At 48.1% G+C, this 21922-nt stretch overlaps 3 protein-coding genes across 3 annotated transcripts; all 3 read right to left on the bottom strand.

Moving 5' to 3' along the window:
* Positions 1–1476: 1476 nt before the first annotated feature.
* On the bottom strand, positions 1477–2099 carry LOC109779964 (uncharacterized). The gene is made up of 2 exons (XM_020338560.1): positions 1724–2099; positions 1477–1682 (listed from the first exon to the last, which is right to left on the bottom strand). The coding sequence occupies exons 1-2, from the start codon at positions 2097–2099 to the stop codon at positions 1477–1479; spliced, it is 582 nt and encodes a 193-aa protein (XP_020194149.1).
* Positions 2100–13595: 11496 nt separating this feature from the next.
* On the bottom strand, positions 13596–14168 carry LOC141030419 (uncharacterized). The gene has a single exon (XM_073506163.1). The coding sequence runs from the start codon at positions 14166–14168 to the stop codon at positions 13596–13598; it is 573 nt and encodes a 190-aa protein (XP_073362264.1).
* Positions 14169–18554: 4386 nt separating this feature from the next.
* On the bottom strand, positions 18555–20897 carry LOC109779970 (uncharacterized). The gene has a single exon (XM_020338566.4). It carries the CDS (start codon positions 20126–20128, stop codon positions 18998–19000), a length of 1131 nt encoding a protein of 376 aa, XP_020194155.1. The 5' UTR covers positions 20129–20897; the 3' UTR covers positions 18555–18997.
* Between the last annotated feature and the right edge of the window lie 1025 nt (positions 20898–21922).

Here is a 21922-nt window from a genome sequence, read left to right on the forward strand (position 1 = left end):
CAGCCAGCTTATCCAACTTGATGCTATCTGGGTTTTTGAACCCATCATACTCCACCATGATCACTGCCTGGTCTCTGAATAGCCACGGCCCCTCTAGCATGGCCTTATTCCAATCCCCTAGACAACCAAACTGAGCTGTAAACAAGTTGTCCTTAATCTTCCTCCAGACTACCGTCTTCGCCGGGTTCCATGCAGCACGCATATCCCCATACAGAGCATTAGGGCTGAAAGTCCTTGTGGTGTGCACCCTGGCTATGGCTAGCCACTTTGCCGGCGCCCCCAGATCCGGCGGCTCCTCTTCCCACACAAACTCATCATCTTCCTCCTCTTGCAGATTCAACCTGGCAAGCAATTCCTCCGTCGTCTCCTTGCCCTGCCGCCCCTGCGAGCTTGATCCCGCCGCCATGAATAGACCGATCTAGCCGTCACCAACGAAAACCCTAGGTCGATCTGCCGGAGAAAACCACAAGAACCAAGGCCGGGTAAGGTCACGAGGGGCCTCCCTTGATCAGCCCGAGTCCAGGGGATCACCAGCAAAAGATCTACCGGGGAAAAGTAGGTAAAAACCGGCTGCGGCGCCGGAGTACGTCGAAACCCTAGGCTGTCGCCGTCGGGGAAAGAAAACCCTGCAGTCGGGGAACACTCTTTTTCTTGAGTAACTAGATGGACAAATGGAACTCCTTTTTTCTTTCTGATTCTGATGGTGAAGCGCAACGTACATCACGGTGGTCGCCTAGCCGGCCATAAAAGATACATAGAAGGCACCACTGTACGCACGTAAATGTATGTACCCCTGCCGTGCGCGTGGAGTCAATCGGTCGACGCAATACAACATTTGACACTGTGCTGGCCTGCTGGGTGTTGCGCAAAGTCAAATGTGGGAGAGGTCATCACCACTGTTGCGTTCTGTCTTGCTAAGAACCCGCAATTTTTCTCCCGTATCCGTTCGTAGACAGGGGTTCAGCCCGTGGACACGGATGCGGAAGGACGCCATCCAATCGTAGCCGCATATATCTGGCCTTTCATTTTTTTCCTAGTCCACACGATAAGGCAGCCGGATCTCATTGTATTGCAGGTCCATGAACAACTGCAAAATGGGCCTGAAGAACTCCAAATGACCTCTCGACATTCTTTCTAACTGCTTCTTGTCTTTGGTCAAAGTGAGCCTTTTCTAGCCAACTGGGTTTGAGATGGTGCTGACAAAGGTAGCCCATGGAGGATAGATACCGTCAACCAGATAGTAGCCCAGGTTGTACTCATGTCCATTGATGGTATAGTGGCAAGGAGGAGCTTTTCCTTCAGTCAGCCTTGCAAACAACGACAATCGTTGCAGCACATAGATGTCATTGAGACCCGGGCAATGCCAAAGAAAGCGTACCAAATCCAAAGGTCCTGTGATGCAACTGCTCCAAAAATGATGATGGGCTTCTTAACATGACCCCGATATTGCCGCTATAAAGCCTTCGGACAATTCTTTCATTTCCAGTGCATGCAGTCAAGAGATCCAATGAAACCTAGCCACCCTCTTGGTTCTGAGATTGCTAGGAGCCTCTCTGTATCTGCCACAGTTGGTTCTCTCAGGTACTGAGGTCTGAACACCTCGACCACGACAGTTGCAAACCTGACCATGGCATCTCCACATGTGCTCTTGGACATCCATAGGTACTCGTCCCGCGAATCAGCTGCCATGCCATATGCAAGCATCTGGATTGCGGTCGTTGACTTCTGGTAACCAGAGAAACCATCGTTCCCACGACGTCCTTCTTCAGGATGAAGTAGTCATCGTAGAACCAGACGCCATGGTACAAACGATCGAAGACAGTCTTGCGCATCCGAAAATGTCGGCGAAAATGGTATGCGAATAGTGCATCGGGGGCAAAGTAGTCTGCCATCAGTGTCAAATGCCCGCGCGCCTTGTTACGGTTGAGCACTCGATGACCGTTGATCGAGCCCTTGAAATTGAGTACATGCTCCTCCGCACACTCCGCATCTTCAAGGACTGCCTGCATCATCATCGTCTCATCGAAGTACTCCTCCTCGTTCGACGAGTCGAACGACTCAACATATTGCTCGTATATGTACTCCAAATCGGAATCCATTGCTACAAAGAAGAAGGGACAACTATTTTCAGCTCCGGTGATTCATCGAATAGTTGTCGGGCACGATAGAGGATGGTACCTGGTGGGGTGGTTGGAGGACAAGGGGTTGAACGGAGATGGATGAGAAGCCGCGGGGAGCCGGGAAAGTATCTGGTGCACCGGTGCTTATGGTGCTACCGGTGCACCAGACATCGTAGTGCGTTCAAAAATGTTTTAAAAAATAAAAAAAATGTAGCACATTGGCACAACGTCGGTCTATGTTGTCGCAAAAATTCAAATCAAAATTCAAAACATTGCACGAGATATAAAAATAACAAATTTGGCATCAATGTGTTAATGGGCCAAATCTAAAGCCCAACTTATGTTGTGTACTATTCAATGCCAATTTTTTGATTTTTGTATCTCGAGCAATGTTTCAAATTTTGAGTTGAAATTTTACGACAACATGAACCAACGTTGTGCCAATGTTCTAATTTTTTCAGATTTTTTTGAACATTTTTTAATGCGCTATGGGCGTACGGTGCACCGGTAGCACCACAAGCACCGGTGCACCAAAAACTTTCCCGCGGGGAGCCCTGCCGGATCACCGGAGGTGACAGATACATAGACTTCCGGCAGGGGTGTGGCGTGGTGGCCGGGGTGGTGGAGCGACAGCGATGGCAAGAGAAAGAAGGAAGGAGAGAAAATGGGGAGGATGGAGTCGCGGGGTCTGAGAAAGGTTTTGGGTGGGCCCGGGGTGTCGGATTCGTAAATTTCGCGTGTCCGGACTCTCACAAACCTCCCCCTCTTTTTTCTCCGTTTTGTGGGGGAAATCGCGTTCGTACCGACCCACGGACCGACATAGGACCGCGTTGGTTGGATTCGGCGGTCCGGACAGCGAGGTCCAGACGGTCGCGGGAGGTTTACAGGTCCGCCTTGGAGATGCCCTACAGTCAGTCTGTCGTACAGTGCACACGTAGTGCGTTAAGGCGCGAATATGGGGATCAACTAGTAGTTGAGCAGAACACTAGATGGGCTTATGCATTCTCAATGCATGTGTGAAGATGACCAGGTGGGCTTGGCAAATAGCCTAGAACTACATGGTACAAGAAATCTTATAATTTGGGATGGGGGGCACTGGATCCTCCCTCCCTCAACCTACATATAGCTCCTCCTTCGGAGCATCGAGCAGACGCGGTAGGACTACTACTTCCTGGGGAGCTACGAGTACGCCACCAAAAAATGCGCCTTAGACATGGTGCTCGCAAATGACAATGATGGTCCAAGATATTCCTCGGCTCGACGAACCAGCGACAGATCAACATTACTGAAAGGATCATCAATGGACAAAGGACAACTACACAACTATGTGGAGGTTATGAGGAGGCATTGCCCCCCCCCCCCCCCGCACTCACTTCTACTTTCACATATAAGCAACAACATTACAAGTTTACGACCACCCTGATGGGTCAGAGGTTCACACTTCACAAGCGTCACCAACAGTCTTCTTTGACCCCTGACGAAAACAACAAAATGAGACAATAGGCATAGCAGTCTTGGCCTTCTACAGAGAAAACTGGTCCTCTCTCCGTGCCAGAACCACCCATGCTACCACTAGTAACGTTGCCCATGATAGCACTAGTTAGAAAGAGCAGGAAAAAAAGATAAAGGAGAAAACTTTGCTAAGGATTGAATCGTGATCAAGAACTACGAATAGAAAAATCCAGTTGTAATTTTAAAAAATGACACCACTCTACAAATTCTTGTACTCAATCTACACAAGTATTTAAATTATTGTTTAACCTCCCCATTTTTACTCATTCTAGATTGAGAAAACATGAGCACTTCAGTTCTAATAAACCTAGAAGAACCCTTACACATTAGTTTACTTTTTTCCTAATCATAGTTATTTCGGATCTAGAGAAAACTTACTCAGATGTGCCTCCACGCGCCTTGGTCATTGTCGTCGTCGTGCACGTGGTCACCGGCATCGGCGTCCCCTCCTTCCTCATTCACGTCGGGAATGTGTTGCAAGGTGATTGTGTGTGTATTATCTAGGAACCATGACCCATATATAGACACCCTCCAACATACGAAATGTGTAATTTGATTGCTGCAAGTTCGCAAGTTTTTTGTCTCTTAGGAAGAAAGCTTGTCACTTACAATTGCATTTTGACTTCTACTTCAAAAAAAATTAGACAAATGATATGATGCAACATATTCATATGCACTTGGTACTCAGAAAAAACACAAAATTGTTTTGTTTTTCTAAAATAAAATTACATTAATGTATTTTATATTTAATATGTATGTTATAAGGGTGCTAATAATGTTAAGAGAGGTTGGGGTAGACCGAACCTGACATGGGAGGAATCCGTAAAGAGAGATCTGAAGGACTGGAGTATCACCAGAGAACTAGCCAAAGATAGGGGTGCGTGGAAGCTTGCTATCCAGGTGCCCGAACCATGAGTTGGTCGCAAGATCTTATGGGTTTCACCTGTAGCCTACCCAACTTGTTTGGGACTAAAGGCTTTGTTGTTGTTGTTGTTGTTGTTGTTGTTGTTGTTGTTGTTGTTGTTGCTAGAAATAAAGAAGCATGACATAGATGTGATTGCAAGCTTACAACTATACAATGTCAATCTATATGTTAGTTTGATTGAGCTAGAAAGAGTCATATATGTTCTTCTAGGTTTTATGTGTGATTTTTAGGTGTCAACATGTGGTCGGTGTTGAACCTCCAACTAGCTGCTACTCTTGTTAATACAACTAAGATGGCTATTTGTTGGTTCATAACCAGTGACTATTGTTGCATGGCAATCATTTGGTATTTGTTTCAAGAGGTCTCTCTTTTGTGTGATGCTACAACAAATGAACCTCTTCTCCTGTACTCCCTCCATTCCCTTATACAAAACCACAAACTCAAATTACAGGTAACAATATAAAATTTAATGACTGTTTTGCAAGATAATTTTTTTTCGTTAATCGGGATCATTAATACGCCACATGCATGCAAGGAAGGAATAGTAAGGAAGTAGCTGAGTGTCATTATGATTGCATTCATGCAAGTATTAAACAAGTTGCTAGTATAAGAAAACATCATTAATATTTGCCTTGATTACTGTTGGTGGCCTTGTATAGATGCAAAATATATTTTGGATAGTGGCCTTATATAAGGGAATGGAGGGAGTATCCCATATGTGCAATTTAAGTAAAGTTGTATCAAGGCTGATGCTACATCACAAGCAAAGTAAATTAAGTCAACTAGTGATGGTACTAGAATGAGCACACTATCTAGTTGGTTATTTGGCCATGTGGATATATGCAAAGTTGTTGCCCACACAGTAACCAATGTGAGATACATTTCATAATCATAGAGGGTGAATATTTCAAACATTACATGGCCACTGCTGCACCTACAAAGAGTCGGCCAACCCGATGGCGCTTTGCTACAATATGTTTTTGAGAAATAAAAGCCAACAGTTGAGTTGGGGGATGGGGATGAAGTTCCTCCCTCATCTGGAGCAGAGCTAATTGATATCCCCTAATCAAGTGTGAATTTAAATATTACTTTAGACGCTTTCTATGATACCGTTGGATTCATGTGTTCCCTATGAATGGCAACCTGTCCACCACGTTTCCAAAGCGTCGGTGAAACATGAATATGGTGGGCACGGAGTTGGATATGCCTAGAGTGCAGTTTTGCAGAAGATTTCATGGAAGACGATGGCGATGTTGGCACTTGTGATTCGGGAAAGAAGCCAGCCATGCCACTTGTACCGGCTAGTATTCTGCAATGCCATTTCAATAAAGTATAACTGACTAATACCACGAGTAAGCAAGCACAAGCACGGCAAGGAGTTTTCTGAGTGTACAATACATAGAAAATGTAACATGATCATTTCTCTTTGTTCACCATGGAACTGCAATTTAGAACTAGATCCAAATCACAAGCATCTTTCGTAACCCTGTCTGTTTAACATTACAAGATGTATATGACTATCGAGCCCAGCTTTTTAGTCCTTGGCTCATTGCCTAAAAAAAGGAGAAAAATCACTTTGGCTCATAGGTGTATATGCACCTATTGTCTAAATACACATTTTATAAAGTTAAAATTTTTGAGAAAAAATCCCGCGTGTAAATCCAGACATTGTATGTGTGTGCACCAAGTTTCAATAAAAAAGGACATTTTTGTAGTTTGTGTAAAAACGACAATTTTCGATACTTGGTTACAGCTATTCACGAGGCATTTTTTATTTTTTATACATGCCACAAAAAAAAGTCCTTTTCACCAAAATTTTATGTGCGAACATAGGATGTCCAGATGTACACGCGGGATTGTTTCTTGAATTTTTTTAACATTTTGAAATGTGTTTTTTATATATAGTTCATAATAGGTGTATCTACACCTAGGAGCCAAAATGCCACTCTCCTAAAAAAGTGTCTATTTTTTCTAGAAAGAATATACTTTTCCCCTGATGCGCCCATATTTATATTGAATATTTTAAGATGTAATGGATGTTTTGTTGAATTAATATTTGATCAAACCTGGAACCTTGGCTTGTCAAAATATATTTTATATTAAAAAATATGCTTTAAATAGTGAATGTGGCCTACCCTTCAGTGATACAACATGATGGATGCCAATACTCTAAAATAGTGGCGCAGGAAATCACACACTGACGGATGGGGCATACATTTAAGTCCGAGTGTTGCTAAACGTACGATGAAATTCACCTGAAGTTGTGTATGATAAGAGTGTTCTGGGCTTGTGGGCCACATCAGATTGAATCAAGCCTCTCTCTTGTCATACAGAATCGGATGAAAAAAATCATAAGTAAGGAGAATGGTGTTTTGGCTCTTAGGTGTATATACACCTATTATGAAATATGTTTAAAAAATTGAAAAAAAAATTCCACGTGTATATCCGGATATCCTATGTTCGCACACAAAAATCTGGTGAAAATGGCTTTTGTTTTGTGGCATGTATAAAAAAGACTAAAAAAATGCCTCGTGAATAGTTGGAATCAAGCATCAAAAAATGTCTTTTTTACATAAGCCACAAAAAATGCCCTTTTTCATCGAAACTTGGTGCACGCACATATAATGTCCGGATTTACAATTGGGATTTTTTCTCGAATTTTTTAATTTTTTTAAAATGTCTATTTAGACAATGGGTGCATATACACCTATGAGCCAAAGTGAATTTTAAGGCAATTCCGTTCCTCTTTACATAGCATGTACAATCAGATCTATGCCGTATGCTTATTTATTTCTAAGTCCATTGGCTTTAAATGCGATACGTAAGCGTTGGTAGTATAGCACTACTCCATACGACGACGACGACCACCACGACGACAACAACAGGCTTGAGTAGTAAAAAGAAACTGGTACTGTTCCTACAGCTTATCTAGATGGGCATGGATCGTATACACAAGATACACGCGCACGCAAAGAGAGAAACCCTACCAATCGATCCAGAAAACAACCCTGGCTTCTTGTTTGGAGCGTACATAGCTAGGTACCGCGCCCAGCTCCTTCAATTCTAAGCTAGCAATCGAAGGCGATTAAGTAGCCCGAAAATCTAACACGCATGTGCCTTATGCTAGTAACATATACGTAGTCTACGTCAGTGTCACACCAAAAAAGTCTTAGTCCTCAGTCAAAGGGACCCTTGCGTTCACCGGTCTTAGCTGAGGTGGAAACAAATGGATCTGCCGACCTAGGCGACTTGTCGTCAATGCGTGGCGTGGCGCTCAGCCCTATCGGCACATTCGGCAGCCGCTCGCGTGTGTGAGTGTCATGCTCGTGCTAAACTAATGGGGTTAGGTTAACCTTCGTATCTCCGGTCAACATCGCGGCAGATTAACCCAGGCCGTGATCTGATTTAACTTGGGGGCCAAGCACACTCAGAGTGAAGCATGCATGCAGCTTCCAATCGCTTGCGCTGGCCAAATAGCTAGCCAGTTCAGTCCAACTCAGATGGTGACTCGACTCTTGATGGACGACGACCTCCTGGCTGCCTACGTACTGCCAGCTGAAATTTCTTCACCAGGGACGTGCACACGTAACACAAGCTGCGAATGATCCGGCGACACGCACATATATCACGATCCACTCGGAACAGATCAGCGCGCGCCCGGAGAGCAGAATTTCGCGAGCTCCTTCCTCTTAGGCCAACTCTAAAGCACAACCCCGAATAACCCGGCCGCGTTAGTTTGGGGATAAACTGGCAGAAATGACCGCCCAACACGCGGTAGTAAACCAATCATTGTCCGTTTTCGGCCCGCTTTCGATCCATTCCAAGCCCAACTTTAGGCGGCGTTTACAGCCGAACGGACACCCGCGAACGGCGTGTGGCGCGTGCCCATGTTCTCCGCTCGCCCGTCCGTCGTGGACATATGCGGCTCTTTTTCTATTTCATCCTCCCACTAGCCGCACCCCCCCCCCCCCCACACACACACACCACCCCTCTCCCCTCTCGTCCCTAGCCGCCGTCATCATTTTTCTCGGTCGTGCGCTGTACAGCACGGCCGTGAGCCTGCCCCTCCCCTTGTCACAGCCCCTTTCCTCGACGCCACGAGTTGTCCAACCCCGGCCGTCAGATTTCAGCGCATTCGATGACCGGATTTGAGCTCACCCCGGCAGCCGGAGGCCGCGCCATGCGACTGGCCGGAGGCCGCGCCATGCGACTGGCCGGGTACCGGTCCATACAGCCCCGGCAACACCCCCAGGTCGCATGCAAGTATTGACTTCGCCTCTGGCCGCTCGAATCTACCCCGTCGCCGGTTTGCCGGCAAATACACCAACGGCCGTCGCCCGGGCTCGGTGCTGACCCAAAGGCTCGTTGGCGCACCGATGCCGCTCACAAAGTGCGACGACTGTCCGCAGAAGGTCTTGCACTGCGTGTCTACAACGCCGGAACATCTAGGATAGGTGTTCGTCAAGTGCAAAAATGATGGGGTATGTGCTAGTTTTAGCTTCGGTTGTGCTCCCAGATTTGGCTCGCTTTACTTACACTCAAATATTTATTGTGTAGGATGGATGCAACTTTTGGTACTGGGACGAAGAATACATCGATCTATTGATAGAGCGCAATTTAGTAGATGTTCGTGCACTTGCTGCTAGAGTAGAGACTAGAGATGACACTAGATACGAAGAAGCAACGTCTACTTCATTAGACTTGAAGAAAAAAGAAACATGCAAGATCAAGACTCCGCAGATCAAAAACAAATGCATCGAGAAGGCACAAATCCAACTTATCGGAGCAGTTATGGAAGTTGGATATCTTCTAAAATGTCTTGTTGTGGTTCATATTTTCTCCGGTCTTACTATTCTAGTCAAAATTTGATGATATTCTCCAATGCATAAAAAAATCGATGATGAAAATAATAAAAAATGTGTTGTAAAAATTATATGCGGACAAGATGTGACCAAAATGTGATCGCGCGTTGGGCACACGACTCACACATCCGTAAATTCAAGGAGATGCGATCTCATTGCCATTCTAAACAAACGAAAAAAGTATGAAACGGACGTTTGTTTGGGATCATGCGCTGGGTTGGCCGTACAATGAAATTTCGGTCGAGTGGGTGATGGCGCCGCCGACGTGTAATGCGGTAGCTAGGACGCAGTGCAAGTGGCCATATGTGGGTGCGCTAACGCATGACGCATGGCCGCTTTGCCGCAACGAACGCGTGTGCGCGTGGGGATTTTTTGGTTTTTGTTTGGTTGTGTTTGCGTTTTACCGCAGCGTGTGCGTGGGGAAATTAAATCACTGACATTGTCCAGCCAACGATCCCACCGAATGAAGGCGACAGCGGCCGCAGTTGATTTCCCACTTCCCTTTGTTCAACTTAATTGTCTGACACTGCATATGCGTCGTTATTACTGTGCCTGGCTGTAGCTTACATATATGGTGTTATTCCCTTCGTCTTTGAAAGAGTGTACTTCCAATTTTACTGGAGGGTCAAACTATCTTAAAGTTTGACTAAGTTTGTATAAAAATATATCAATGTTTATGAAACCAAATAGATATATGGTGAAAATGTATTTTATCATGAATCTAAATGCTACTAATTTGACGGCATAAATATTGGTCTATTATTGTATAAATATAGTCAAACATAAAAAAATTGACTTTTCAATAAAGTTGAAAGTACACTTTTTTAAGGACGGAGGGAGTATGCACGAACTAGGATCTGTCTTCCTCAGAGAGGATTTGAGTTCAGAGAGAAGGGGAAAGGGGAGGAGAGTTACAGGTAACATGGGAATGTTTCTTTCTTCAGTCAATCGACAACCGCTTCCTCCCTGTCTCCTCCATATATATAGCTGGCCTTTTTTTTAGGAAATATAGCTTTTTTTAGGGGAAAAAACAAGCTTTATTCATCAAAAACCACAGAGTGTGGGATACATCTTTGGTTGTGGGATTGGACAAACCAAACGTGGCGCCCCGGACCAAGAGTAAGCGAATGCCTGGCTAAACTATGAGCTTCTAAATTTACTCTACGACTTTCAAATTTAAAAATGCAATTAAAAGTTGCTGCCTGCAGTTTGATCTCCTTAATGATGGCACCATATCTTCCGTCTGAGCCCTTCTGAATGTCTCTTATAACTTGCTTGCAATCAGAAGAAATAACCATATTGGATATATGAAGATCTTCCCCAAGTGCAAGTGCTTCCCTGACTGCCATTGCCTCCAAAGTGGCCGGGTCCTGTATCCCCGCGACCACGATGAACTGCCAATGAAGTTTCCGTTGCCATCCCTGCACACTGCAGAAACCGAGCCGCCCCTTCCCTGACGAACTGCTGCATCCACATGTACTTTATGGTACCCTGTCGGTGGTGCACTAGGGCGCTGGCCATGGCCCTGAATATTAGGCGCAGCGCTTCCAGAAGTAGGTTTATCCGAGATGATTGATAGCTCTTCTATGAACCGGGTGATAAACGAATAAGTTGCATGGGGACTTTGAAATATACCTTCATGGATAGCCTTCCTGCGAGCATACCATATCGCCCACAACGTAACAGAAAGCTTGACAAACAAGTCATGGGATAATAGATCCATCAGAGTGAAGACCATTGCTTAGCATTGATCTCTGTTGTCTCTGCTAACTTTTGTGCCAACTCTTCATCAACGAGTGCCCAAATACAACGTGACATGGTGCAGTTGACAAGAGAATGCTTCCATGAATCCGGTGCTCCACAAATGCCACAAGCCGCTGAGTCTGTCATATGTCTATGGGCCCTAACATCATTCGTTGGGATTGAATGTTTAGAGAGACGCCATAAGAACATCCTAACCTTCCCCGGAACCTTAGTATTCCAGAGGGTTTTCCATGATTTTTCCTCCAAGTTCACTCGGGATGAACCAGCGGTGCCCTCGAGCCACGCCTCCCTCCTTTTCCTGGTTGAAACAAGCATTCTATAGGCTGACTTCACTGTGAAATTGCCATTCTTTTCAAAGTTCCAACTCCAAAAATCTGGGATATTTCTTGTACATAGGGGGATTCCAAGAATGACCGAAACATCCATTGGCATAAAGACCTCCTCAACTCGTTGTCTGATCCACGTTGCCGACGTTGGATCAATCAGCTCGGACACTAAAGAGGGCCGGTTCTGAGATATACATCCATACGGGCGTAGCATCTCATCCCGTGGTAGCCAATTATCGTTCCATATATCCGTTGTATTTCCATTGCCAATACGCCTGATTAAACCCAGCTTCAGAGTGTCCCTTCCTTCTATAATGGCCCTCCAAATTTGGCTCGGATGATTTCCCAAAACAGCTTCCAGAATTGTGGTGTTCGGAAAGTACACAGCTTTCAAAATTCGACCACTTAGTGATCCTGGATTCTGCAATAGACGCCATGCCTGGCGAGCTAGCATCGCTAGATTAAAGAGCTCAAAGTCTTTAAACCCCAAATCTCCCAAACCTTTTGGTTGTGACATTGTTTTCCATGATACCCAATGAGGTTTTCGTTTGCCATCTTTCGCCCCCCACCAGAACTTTCTGATCAGCATGTTCAAGTGCTCGCATAAACCTCTAGGTAGTTTGAAACAAGACATGGAGAAGACCGGCACTGCCTGGGCAACAGATTTGAGAAGGACTTCTTTTCCAGCAGATGACAGGGCCTGTGCAATCCATCCCTGAATCTTACTCCATAGTCGATCTTTTAGGTATTTAAAAGCACCATTCTTGCTACCTCCAATGTCTGATGGCATCCCAAAGTACTTTCGTTCAAAGTTTCGTTCTGGACATTAAGTCCAGTTTTACTTCCTGTCTTGTACTTTCTGGCACCCCCTTGCTAAAGAAAATAGAAAATTTAGCATGATTGATTCTCTGGCCTGATGCCTGACAGTATTGATCCAAAACCAGGTTCACCTCGCTAGCTCCCTCACCGTTTGCCTTGAAAAACAGCAGGCTGTCATCAGCGAATAGCAAATGGTTGATCGGTGGCGCCGACGGTGCCACCTGTATACCTTGCAAGTTGGATGACTCTCTTCTAGATTTGAGTAGGCACGACAGGTCCTCTGCTGCTAACAAGAACAAGTAGGGAGATATTGGGTCCCCTTGTCTTAGTCCTCTTGATGGTATAAATTCTTCCAATCTCTTACCATTAAACATGACCGAGAATTTTACCGTGGTTACCAGGCTCATTACGATGTCCACCCATCTGTTGGTGAAGCCAAGTTTGAGCATGATTGCTCGTAGGTAAGACCACTCCAGTCTATCATATGCCTTCATCATATCAAGCTTCAACGCACATGACTGATGCTTTTTCGCTTTGTTCCGCTTCATAAAGTGTAGACACTCATATGCAGTTATGATGTTATCAGTGATTAACCTCCCAGGAACAAAGGCTGATTGCTCCTCTGATATTATATCAGGCAAAACTAACTTTAGCCGGTTAGAAATCACCTTGGATGCTATCTTGTAAAGGACGTTGCATAAACTTATAGGGCGGAACTGAGTAAGGAGCGTGGGGTTTTTTACCTTCGGAATCAAAACAAGCACCGTCTCATTTATACTTTCGGCTGACTCCTGACCTTCAACAATTTTTATAACCACTTTTGTAACCTCTTCTTTGCAGATATCCCAGTGGTTTTTGAAAAAGTGGGCTGGAAACCCATCCGGCCCCGGCGCTTTTGTTGGGAACATCTGGAACAAAGCGGTTTTCACTTCCTCATGATTATATGGCGCATTCAAGACCTGATTCATCTCCGAAGTTACCTTTCTTGGTACTGTATCTAAGACCTGGTCCATGTTATGGGTCCCCTCCGAGGTATACAGTTCCTTGTAAAAAGCCGTGGTCATAGCCTCCATCTCACTGTTAATCTCAGTCATCTGCTCATCTGGACGTTGGAGTGCTTTGATTTGGTTTTTCCTTCGGCGTCTGCTTGCTCTGAGGTGGAAAAAATAAGTGTTTTGGTCTCCATGAGCCAGCCACTCTAGCCTTGCTCTTTGGCGCCATAAAATCTCCTCTCGATGGTATAGTTCAACCAGCCTATCCGTCGCTTTCAATTTTGCATGGCATGGTCCTGTACGCCCTGGGATCTGCGCAGAATCTGCACTTGTCGTTTAAGCTGGTCGATTTCTCGTCTCACACTGCCAAAGTGGGTACGCTCCCAGTGGGTCAAATCAGCCGACAGTCCCTGCAGCTTTCCATGCAAGGATTCCACCGAATCACCTGCCACTCTCGCCCATCCGGTCTCCACAACCCCAGGCAGCGCCTCGTCCCGCTCCCAACACAACTCATATTTAAAGGGACGGGGGCCCCTGCTGCATGCATGCACGTCGCGCAAACGGAGCAAAATAGGGATATGATCAGACGACGCTGCGCTTTTATGCTCAATGTTTGCATTAGGGAAAGCTGATACAAATGCTGCATTACCAACTCCTCTATCCAGCCGAACCCTAGTGTAGGTCCCTCCTGAAACCTTTTTCTCAAACGTCCAATTTGTCCCTGTATAGCCGATGTTTGTTAACCCACATGTATCTAGAGCATCCCGAAACAAGTCCATCTGTGCCTGACTTCGGTTTGCTACTCCATCATGTTCATGGGCATGAATTACCTCATTGAAATCACCCATGGCTATCCATGGTAATGTACTTATGCCTGTGATTCCTCGTAGCATATCCCACGTTTTATATCTTTGGTTGACTTGCGCCTCCCCATAGACAAAGGTCACTCGAATTTGTTCATCAACAATATCATCCACAGCAACATCAATGTGATACTCAGAATAACCAAGAACTTCAACTTTTATTGAATCCTTCCAAAAAATTCCAAGACCCCCACTTCTACCAGAACTACTAACTGCATAACTTTTATCAAAACCAAGAGTACCAACTAAATTCTCAACACGAGTTCCCTCTATTTGAGTTTCTAAGATACAAAGTATAGAGGGGGCATGCTGCTTCGCTAGGTCGCGAAGCTCTCGAACTGTCGCGGGTTTGCCAGCCCCGCGACAATTCCAACATAGTATACTCATTGCGCGGGGCGCGACCCCACTAGGGGGCCCGCCAAGCGCGCATCAGTTGGTTTGTTTGTTGTTGCATTCTTGTCCTTCCCCTTCTCAACGATCTGTGGAGTTTGTTTGTTCCTTTTTGGTTCTTGTTTTGAAGAGGGACTCGCTGGTACAGGTGGAGGCGGCAGGGCAAGCAGAGTGTTGCCCACTTGGTTTTGAATAGTAGCTGGTACCATCACGGTTGTGTCTTGCGTTGCTCCCCTCTTCCTGTTTGCTTCCGCGTCCTCCATATCATAATCTCCATGCCTGCCCATCGAGAGGTCAACCTCATAATCCTGCTGTCCTTGGGTATTCCCTCTTCCTCTTCCTCTTCCAGTGCTTGATCGGCCCCTTCCCACGGCCACCTCCCGAGCCCCTTCCTTCTCCTGGGCCGCGCCCTGGACCTCTGAACCAGGAAGCCTGAAGATCCTTGAACACCAGTTTTTCAGGAGGGTGGATGTCATTGCCACACTCCTTATACTTGTGAACCAGATGACCACATACAGCGCACCAATCCGGGAGTCTTTCATATTTGACCCTAAAAATCTCTCTGACTACCTCTTTCCGCCTCTTGATGACGAGAGACACCGCGTTCTTGAGCGTCTTGTTTACATCTATCCTTATACGGACTCTGCAGAAGTTTCCTTCGAAATCTTGAGATTTTGGCTCGGCATAAATAAACTCTCCCACTGTCGAGGACAGCGATTTAATCTTGCAGAAGTAACCTTCCGGCAGATCGTGGATTTGGATCCATATTTCCACCTTGTTCAGATCAATCAAGGACGGTTTTGTGAATCCATCATATGGTGCTAACACCACCGATTTCCCCTTGAAAGACCATGGTCCCTCCTCCATCACACGTTCCCAGTCACCAAGGCATGAAAACCGAAGGGTGTAAAGGTTATTTTCAAGGGGGCGAAAATTCACCTCTTGCGCTAGATCCCATGCCACACGCATGTTGCGGAAAATCCAGTACTGGTTGTAGGGTTTGTCCGTATGGACACGGGCTAGAGCCATCCATCTTGTAGCCTCCTCATGGAGTTCATCTTCTTCAATCACCACATCTTCCAGTTCATCTTCCTTCAACCCTAATTCCTTCATCATCGCCTCCATGTCGCTGGCGTTTCTGCTTCTTCTCCTTCACTTGGGCCTCGAACTCTCGTGCCAGCCTTCTTCTGTTGCGCCTCGTGGCTTTGGGCCGTCGACCCGGGCCGGACTATGCCATGACATATGGCCAGGTAAAAAAATGTGCGTGCCCGCCCCAGCAAGCAGTCCGGCTCCAGCACCATTGTTGCACCAAAGCTTTTTTCGCTCTGATTCAGCGAGTTCACACCTCTGCACGCTGACCAGCAGTACCGGCTACTGCTAGCAAAGCAAACGTGGTACAGCTGGGTCTTTTCTTTCTCTCATGATGACGGTGAAGCGCACCGTACATCACGTTGGTCGCCTGGCCGGCCCATAAAAGATGGTGCACCCCTCACGTACGAACGTACGTACCCCTGCGCTGCGCGTGGAGTCAATCGGTCGACGCAATGCACATTTGACTCGACTGCGCGGCACGCCACCATGGACAAGCACTGGTCACGATTCACGAACCAGCAAACAAACATCGCTGGAAAGAGCTAGCAGCAGCAGCAGCTACGTACGTACGTACCCACTGCCTCTGCGTCCGTCTCTCACTTGTAGGATATATAGGGGAAAAGAAAAGGAAAAAGTAGAAAGGAAGTTGCATGCCGAGTCCAGAATCAGAGGCAGGCCACAACCACAGGCCTCCTTTTGCTTTTGCTTGCCCCCCTTGAGACAGCAACCAAGTCAAAGCGACCTTGCTTTGCATTGCATTGCATGGACCTCAGCAGCAGCAGCTCACGGTATCAGATGAACACGCGCATTCAAAGACAGTACTCCCTCGGGTTGTTTTTACTCCGCATATAAGATTTACCTTATGTCAAACTTCATCGACTTTGACCAACCTTATATGACAAAATAACAACATCTATAATATTAAAGTTATAGAATATAAAAACTAAATTCATCTTGATTTTGTATTCTGAATGTTGTTATTATTTTCTATAAAATTGGTCAAACTTTACGAAGTTTGACTTCAGACAAATCTTAAAGCATCTACAACTGGGCACCCTAAACCCTCAAAAACGCCCGGGCGACCTGCCCGGTCACGAATTTCGACCCAGATGAACGCCTCAAACACCAAGGGTAACCGGCACCCCTCATATTCAATCCAAATATGGGGCGGATATGGGGCGCCCAGGCACGTCCGCCACATCGGACCCGGCTTACGATGGCCCACCCGACCCAACATATATTCGTCCTCATCCGATCACCGGACCAAACCATAGCCACTTCACTCTCCGCTCCCCTCCACTCCCTCCACCACCCGAGCTCACCTCCGCGATTTCCGGCCGTCTCCGGCATGGCGGGCAGCAGATCAGACTCCGACCACGCCGGACCCATCGATTGGGGTGTCATCTCGTGCGGGTTGGAGGAGGCAATGGCAGTCCGCATTGCACTCCGCCGCTCTCGGGAGGATCGCGCCCTGCCGACGGACGGATCTGTCCGGCGCGACTCTATAGTGTGGGCTCAACGGGCGCTCGGGTCCTCTAGGGTTGGATCACCGCAGTCCCGGCAGCTGAAAAATCTCTTCTTCCCCATCATCGGTCGGGCAGACTATGAGTCCCACCGGGAACGAGCAGCCTGCCGTGGGAAGGAGACGATAAGGGCCGCCGAGGCCCGTATCGCGGTGGAAATGGCGGCAGCGGAGGCGGCTGATGCGGGGTGCAGGCGGCCGCAGAGGAGGAAGCCATCCGGACCCGCATTGTGAAGAAACGGCAACGGAGGATCACACGCGCCCTTGCCCGAGAGCAGAAGGCGCCCTTGCCCGAGAGTAGAGTCGGGCGGTCCGTGACATGGCCGGACTGCCACAGAAGGAGGACAGCTCCGGCGACGAGTAGATCCGGCTCGACCCCTACTGTGTCTTCGCCCAGTACTTCCGCGAGAAGGATGGCAAGGGTGCCGGGAAGAGCAAGGGCAGCTGCGGATGATCTTCACCATAGACAAAGATACCAATTTTTGGTAGTCCGATGGCATGTTAGTAGTGATGGAGTAGTGTGTAATGCATCGACATGGTTGTATGATTTATGTAGATTGCATTATTTGAGATGTGACATGTCAGTGTCCGCGGATGCGCGAGAAGCGTCCGCGGGTGTTTGATGTGCCGGATTTGCCCACCGTAACTGCAGATGCTCTTATATGCAAAGTAAAAGGACCGGGGAGTACTACTCCTAAGGCAAAGGCGAGAAGACCAATGCAGTGTTCTGGCTAAAAAATGCACCAAGCCTCCAGTGCAAGCAAATCGCTGCTGTACATACTGCATGAGGATGGTATGGTATGGATGAGGTGCTGAGGAGGAGGAAGAAGAAAGACAAGGCAGGCAGACAGGTCAAGTCAGTGCAGGGTTACAGTCAAAGCAAAGTTTCTCCAGTCCAGAGCTACCCACCACTCACTTTATGCATGCAGATATGATATGATCACTGGAACACTGGTTCAACAAAAATGATCACTTTGAACTAACAGTAGATAATAATATATCCATGCTAGCTACTAGCAGATGATAGCAGGAGATGATTACTTGTCCAAATGGGACAGCCAAGTCCTTTTTCCATCCGAGTAGAGCCGAGTTCTTGATCTCACGCTCATGATCATGCTCATGCTGCATGGCATGGACCAGGAATCTGCACCCATATCCCAACAACAACCCCCCTCCATGTGCACTCTCTACGCTTACACACAACAAATGCTTTCTTTGCCTGCCCTGCCTCAAAGCATACCGCTGTCCCCTACTAGTTTCCTGTACCACGCTACGATGCACAGAGTCTCGCACTGTGGCACACATGAGACAGAGAGCAAAATCACTCTCTCTTCACCACTGCACTGAACCGGCCTTGCAATCCACAGTGACCAATGGAATGAAAATTACAAACTGTCCAGTATAGGAGTACAACTCAAATCAAAATGCAGTACGTACTAGAGTAGGAGTAGTACACTAGCTGAAAGCTTGGGAAGACGTGGTATTTTCGTTTCGTTTCAAGGAAGGAAGCGGAGGGGAGGTTCGCCTCAAAGTCCCCGAGCGAACGAATTCCTCAGCCTTCCCGCCGACATTCTCCAAGTCGGAGCCAGTTTTGTAATCCGTACGGCACCCAAAAGAAACCAAGAGAGAGAAGGTCGCGGATGCCCAAAAGCAGAGGCGAGCAGAGAGAGCGGCAGCGGCATCAGAATCCATCCGGTTTAGGGGCAGTTTGGAGATTACACTGCATGCGCGTCGCCGGCCGGCTCGCTGGGGCTGCGGCGCCGGAGGCCGGAGCTTGTCCCGCCGTTGGAACGCGCTGTTTACTAGGTAACTAGTATGCTCCCGTCAGCCACCGCACGAACCCGTAGAACGCGCTGCCGTCCTCGGACTCGGCCCGCCGCGACGCTGGCGCCACCCCGCCGTCCATGTCCCACCACCACTCGGCCGTGGCGGCGGCCGTCACGCTCCCGGCGTCGTACCGGCTGCTCCACCGCCCGCTGCTCCACCGGCTGCTCCACCGGTTGCTCCACCTGCTGCTGGAACGCCCCACCGACCTGAACGACGCTGTCGGCGTCACGGACGACGACAGCGCGCGCTCCGCCGCGGCTGCCAGCTGCTGGCTCGGCTCGCCGGTAATTCGAGCCGTGGGTGGCGGCGGTGGCGCCGGGTTGGCGGCGCTGGGTGGCTTGAGGACCACCTGGAGGTCCTCCTCCACGAGGTACTCTGTGTTGGTGTTGGAGTTGGGGAGCGGGTACGCGCGGACTCCCTCTGGCGGCGCTGCGGCGACGGCCGCGGAGGAGGACGAGGAAGTGGAGCGGCGGCTGCTGACGCTACCGAGCTCGACGCGGAGGAGCTCGGGGAGCGGCGGGTACGGGAGCGCGATGGAGGCGCGGCAGAGAGGGCAGGACGGGTTGGCGCGGAGCCACGGGTCGACGCAGCCGGAGTGGAACGCGTGGCGGCACGCCGGCAGGAGGCGGAGCTCGTCGTCGGCGCAGAACACGCACTGGCACACGGCGCAGTCCCTGGACGACCTGGGCAGCGCGGCGAGGGACGACGCCAGCGTGAAGAGCGGCAGCCGCCCGATGAGCCGCTCCCTCTCCGCGGCCGCCTCCTTCCCCTGGTCGGCCACGGGCGCCGCCGCCGCCGGGGCCACCGCGGAGCTGCGGACCGCCACGAGCGGGAGCGGCGGCGCGGAGGACCCCGAGGCGGAGGAGGAGGAGCGGCGGCAGAGACTGCGGATGAAGTAGTGGATGGAGATGGACGCCAGAAGCATCACCACCACGATTACGGCGATGATAAGGATGCTCGGCGATATCCCCGCCATGCCCCCGCTCCCGCGCGCATCGTCCCCGCTCCCACCTCCTCCTCCCTCAGCCAAGTGGGGCACCACCGGCACCACCACGGGCACCCTCCGCTCCGGCGCCAGCGGCACCGGCGGCGGCGGAACTGATGTGGAAGACATCGATCAATCTCTCTCTATCTCCTTCTCTGCTCTGCTCTCGGGTTGGGCTGCGTCTGCGTGGGTGCCTCGGTTGTGGCGCGGCTGCTGAGGAGGCGGCGTGTTGTCCGTGGCTTATAAGTGTGGCTTTGTCAGCACGCGAGGCCCATGGCGTCCATGGCTGCTTCTCATTTATACCTGTGCCGGGAGATTGTGCAAGGCTACAATCATAATGTGGCCAATTGGTGTTGGATTCTTCCCCCATTCTAATTAATCTTTTTTTTTCTTTTCTGGAACACTGAAGCATCATACACTACTCTACTGCTGCGGTCCTGCCTCGTAGGAGTATTATACTTTTCTACGATTTGGATTAGTGGGCCTTCGATAGTTTGTTTTCCCTCCGCTCATCATCATTCTTCCGTCTGCTTAAGAAAAGTTGGAGTCGTTTGTACGGAACGAATGGTGGTTATGTGTTTGCACATTGCATTAGGAAAATCTTGGCAAATGTTCTTACACAAAGCGAACGGTAATGCTATTCACCGAACGTTCCAATGAAGGCTGGCATTTGCGACTGTTTTTTCATGTCATTTTATGTTGCAGGAACATGCCAATTTCTTCAAGCAAACACGGCAAGTTACACAGCAAAATCCCTTCTTTGCAGAATTTGCCATGTATTCCTGAAGAAATTAGCATGTGAGTTTGAAGAGCTTGCCATAAAAAACGTTCGTAAATGCCATCCTCCCCAGGAAATGTTCACCGGCTATTGCGGTTCCAAACGAATCATACTTATGGGAGTTAATTACATATTGGTCAGCTAAAAACATTTTGAGATTGACTGGTTGAGTAAGTTGCACCAAAACACACTTGCACACCCACTTGCACAAATCGTATCAAGTGCAGGGCCTCTAAAAGATGGGGCCACATTGCTCGAGATTGTTTCTCGGCTGGGCCTGGTAACTCCAGCGCCACTGCTCGGCCCGCGGCTGTTCTGGCCGCTAATTTGACCAACAACAGGTAAGTGTCCGCTGTAGCTGCGATTGAGACTAATCAGCCGGTCATCTCGACTGCCACTCATAGAAATGGAGGAGACGCCTCGATTTCACCCCCTGTAGTTGGTATCCGGCATATATGGAAATTCTATTGGAAAAATTCCATCGATTATATTTGGGGTTTTGAATTTCCTCTTTCTACTGTCAAGAAGAAATATGATATTCTTATTATTGGGGATGTGCATATCCCCGTTGAGGTGACATAGTGTTATTCGAAATTTCTCCGGTTCCATGTTAGTCGGAATGAGTTTGTTAACAAGACTTGATCAACCTTGTTAGTGGATTCCTTTTGATGAGCATGAGATGGATGAAACTAGAAGGCACAACCTTCTGTACCCTCCTTCTACTTTCAGTTATTTAGTTGAAATAAAGTAAAAATAGTATTTTTCTGTCTGTTTTCTGATTTATCTGTGTAATATAAAAATACCCCGAAAATAAAAGTTCTCCAAATGCCCTAAAAATGGAATATGATTTTTTCTGGAATATTTGAGAATATCTGGCACTGAGAACACAGCAGGAGGGGCAAGCACCTAGCCACGAGGGTGGAGGGCGTGCCCTACCCCCCAGGGCGCGCCCCCTGCCTCGTGGGCCCACGGTGGCCCTCCTCCACTTATTCCTACACCCATACACTCCTTCTTCCTCCCAAAAACACCAATATCCAGCTCAAGCACGAGTTCTAGCTCACTTTGCTGTGATTTTCGATCTCCTTTCTCAAAGCACCTCTCACAAAACTGCTTGGGGAGATTGTTCCTTGGTATGTGACTCCTCC

The sequence above is a fragment of the Aegilops tauschii genome, chromosome 1 (assembly GCF_002575655.3).
Source record: "Aegilops tauschii subsp. strangulata cultivar AL8/78 chromosome 1, Aet v6.0, whole genome shotgun sequence".
In the NCBI taxonomy this organism is placed as follows: domain Eukaryota; kingdom Viridiplantae; phylum Streptophyta; class Magnoliopsida; order Poales; family Poaceae; genus Aegilops; species Aegilops tauschii.

Excerpts from the sequence above, each read along its gene's own strand:
- LOC109779964 (XM_020338560.1), bottom strand. The coding sequence starts at position 2,099 with ATGGATTCCGATTTGGAGTACATATACGAGCAATATGTTGAGTCGTTC. Across the intron at positions 1,683-1,723 it reads GGTTTCTCTGGTTACCAGAA|CTGATTCGCGGGACGAGTAC; the intron begins GTCAACGACCGC and ends ATGGCATGGCAG.
- LOC109779970 (XM_020338566.4), bottom strand. The coding sequence starts at position 20,128 with ATGTCTTCCACATCAGTTCCGCCGCCGCCGGTGCCGCTGGCGCCGGAG.
- LOC141030419 (XM_073506163.1), bottom strand. The coding sequence starts at position 14,168 with ATGGGTGATTTCAATGAGGTAATTCATGCCCATGAACATGATGGAGTA.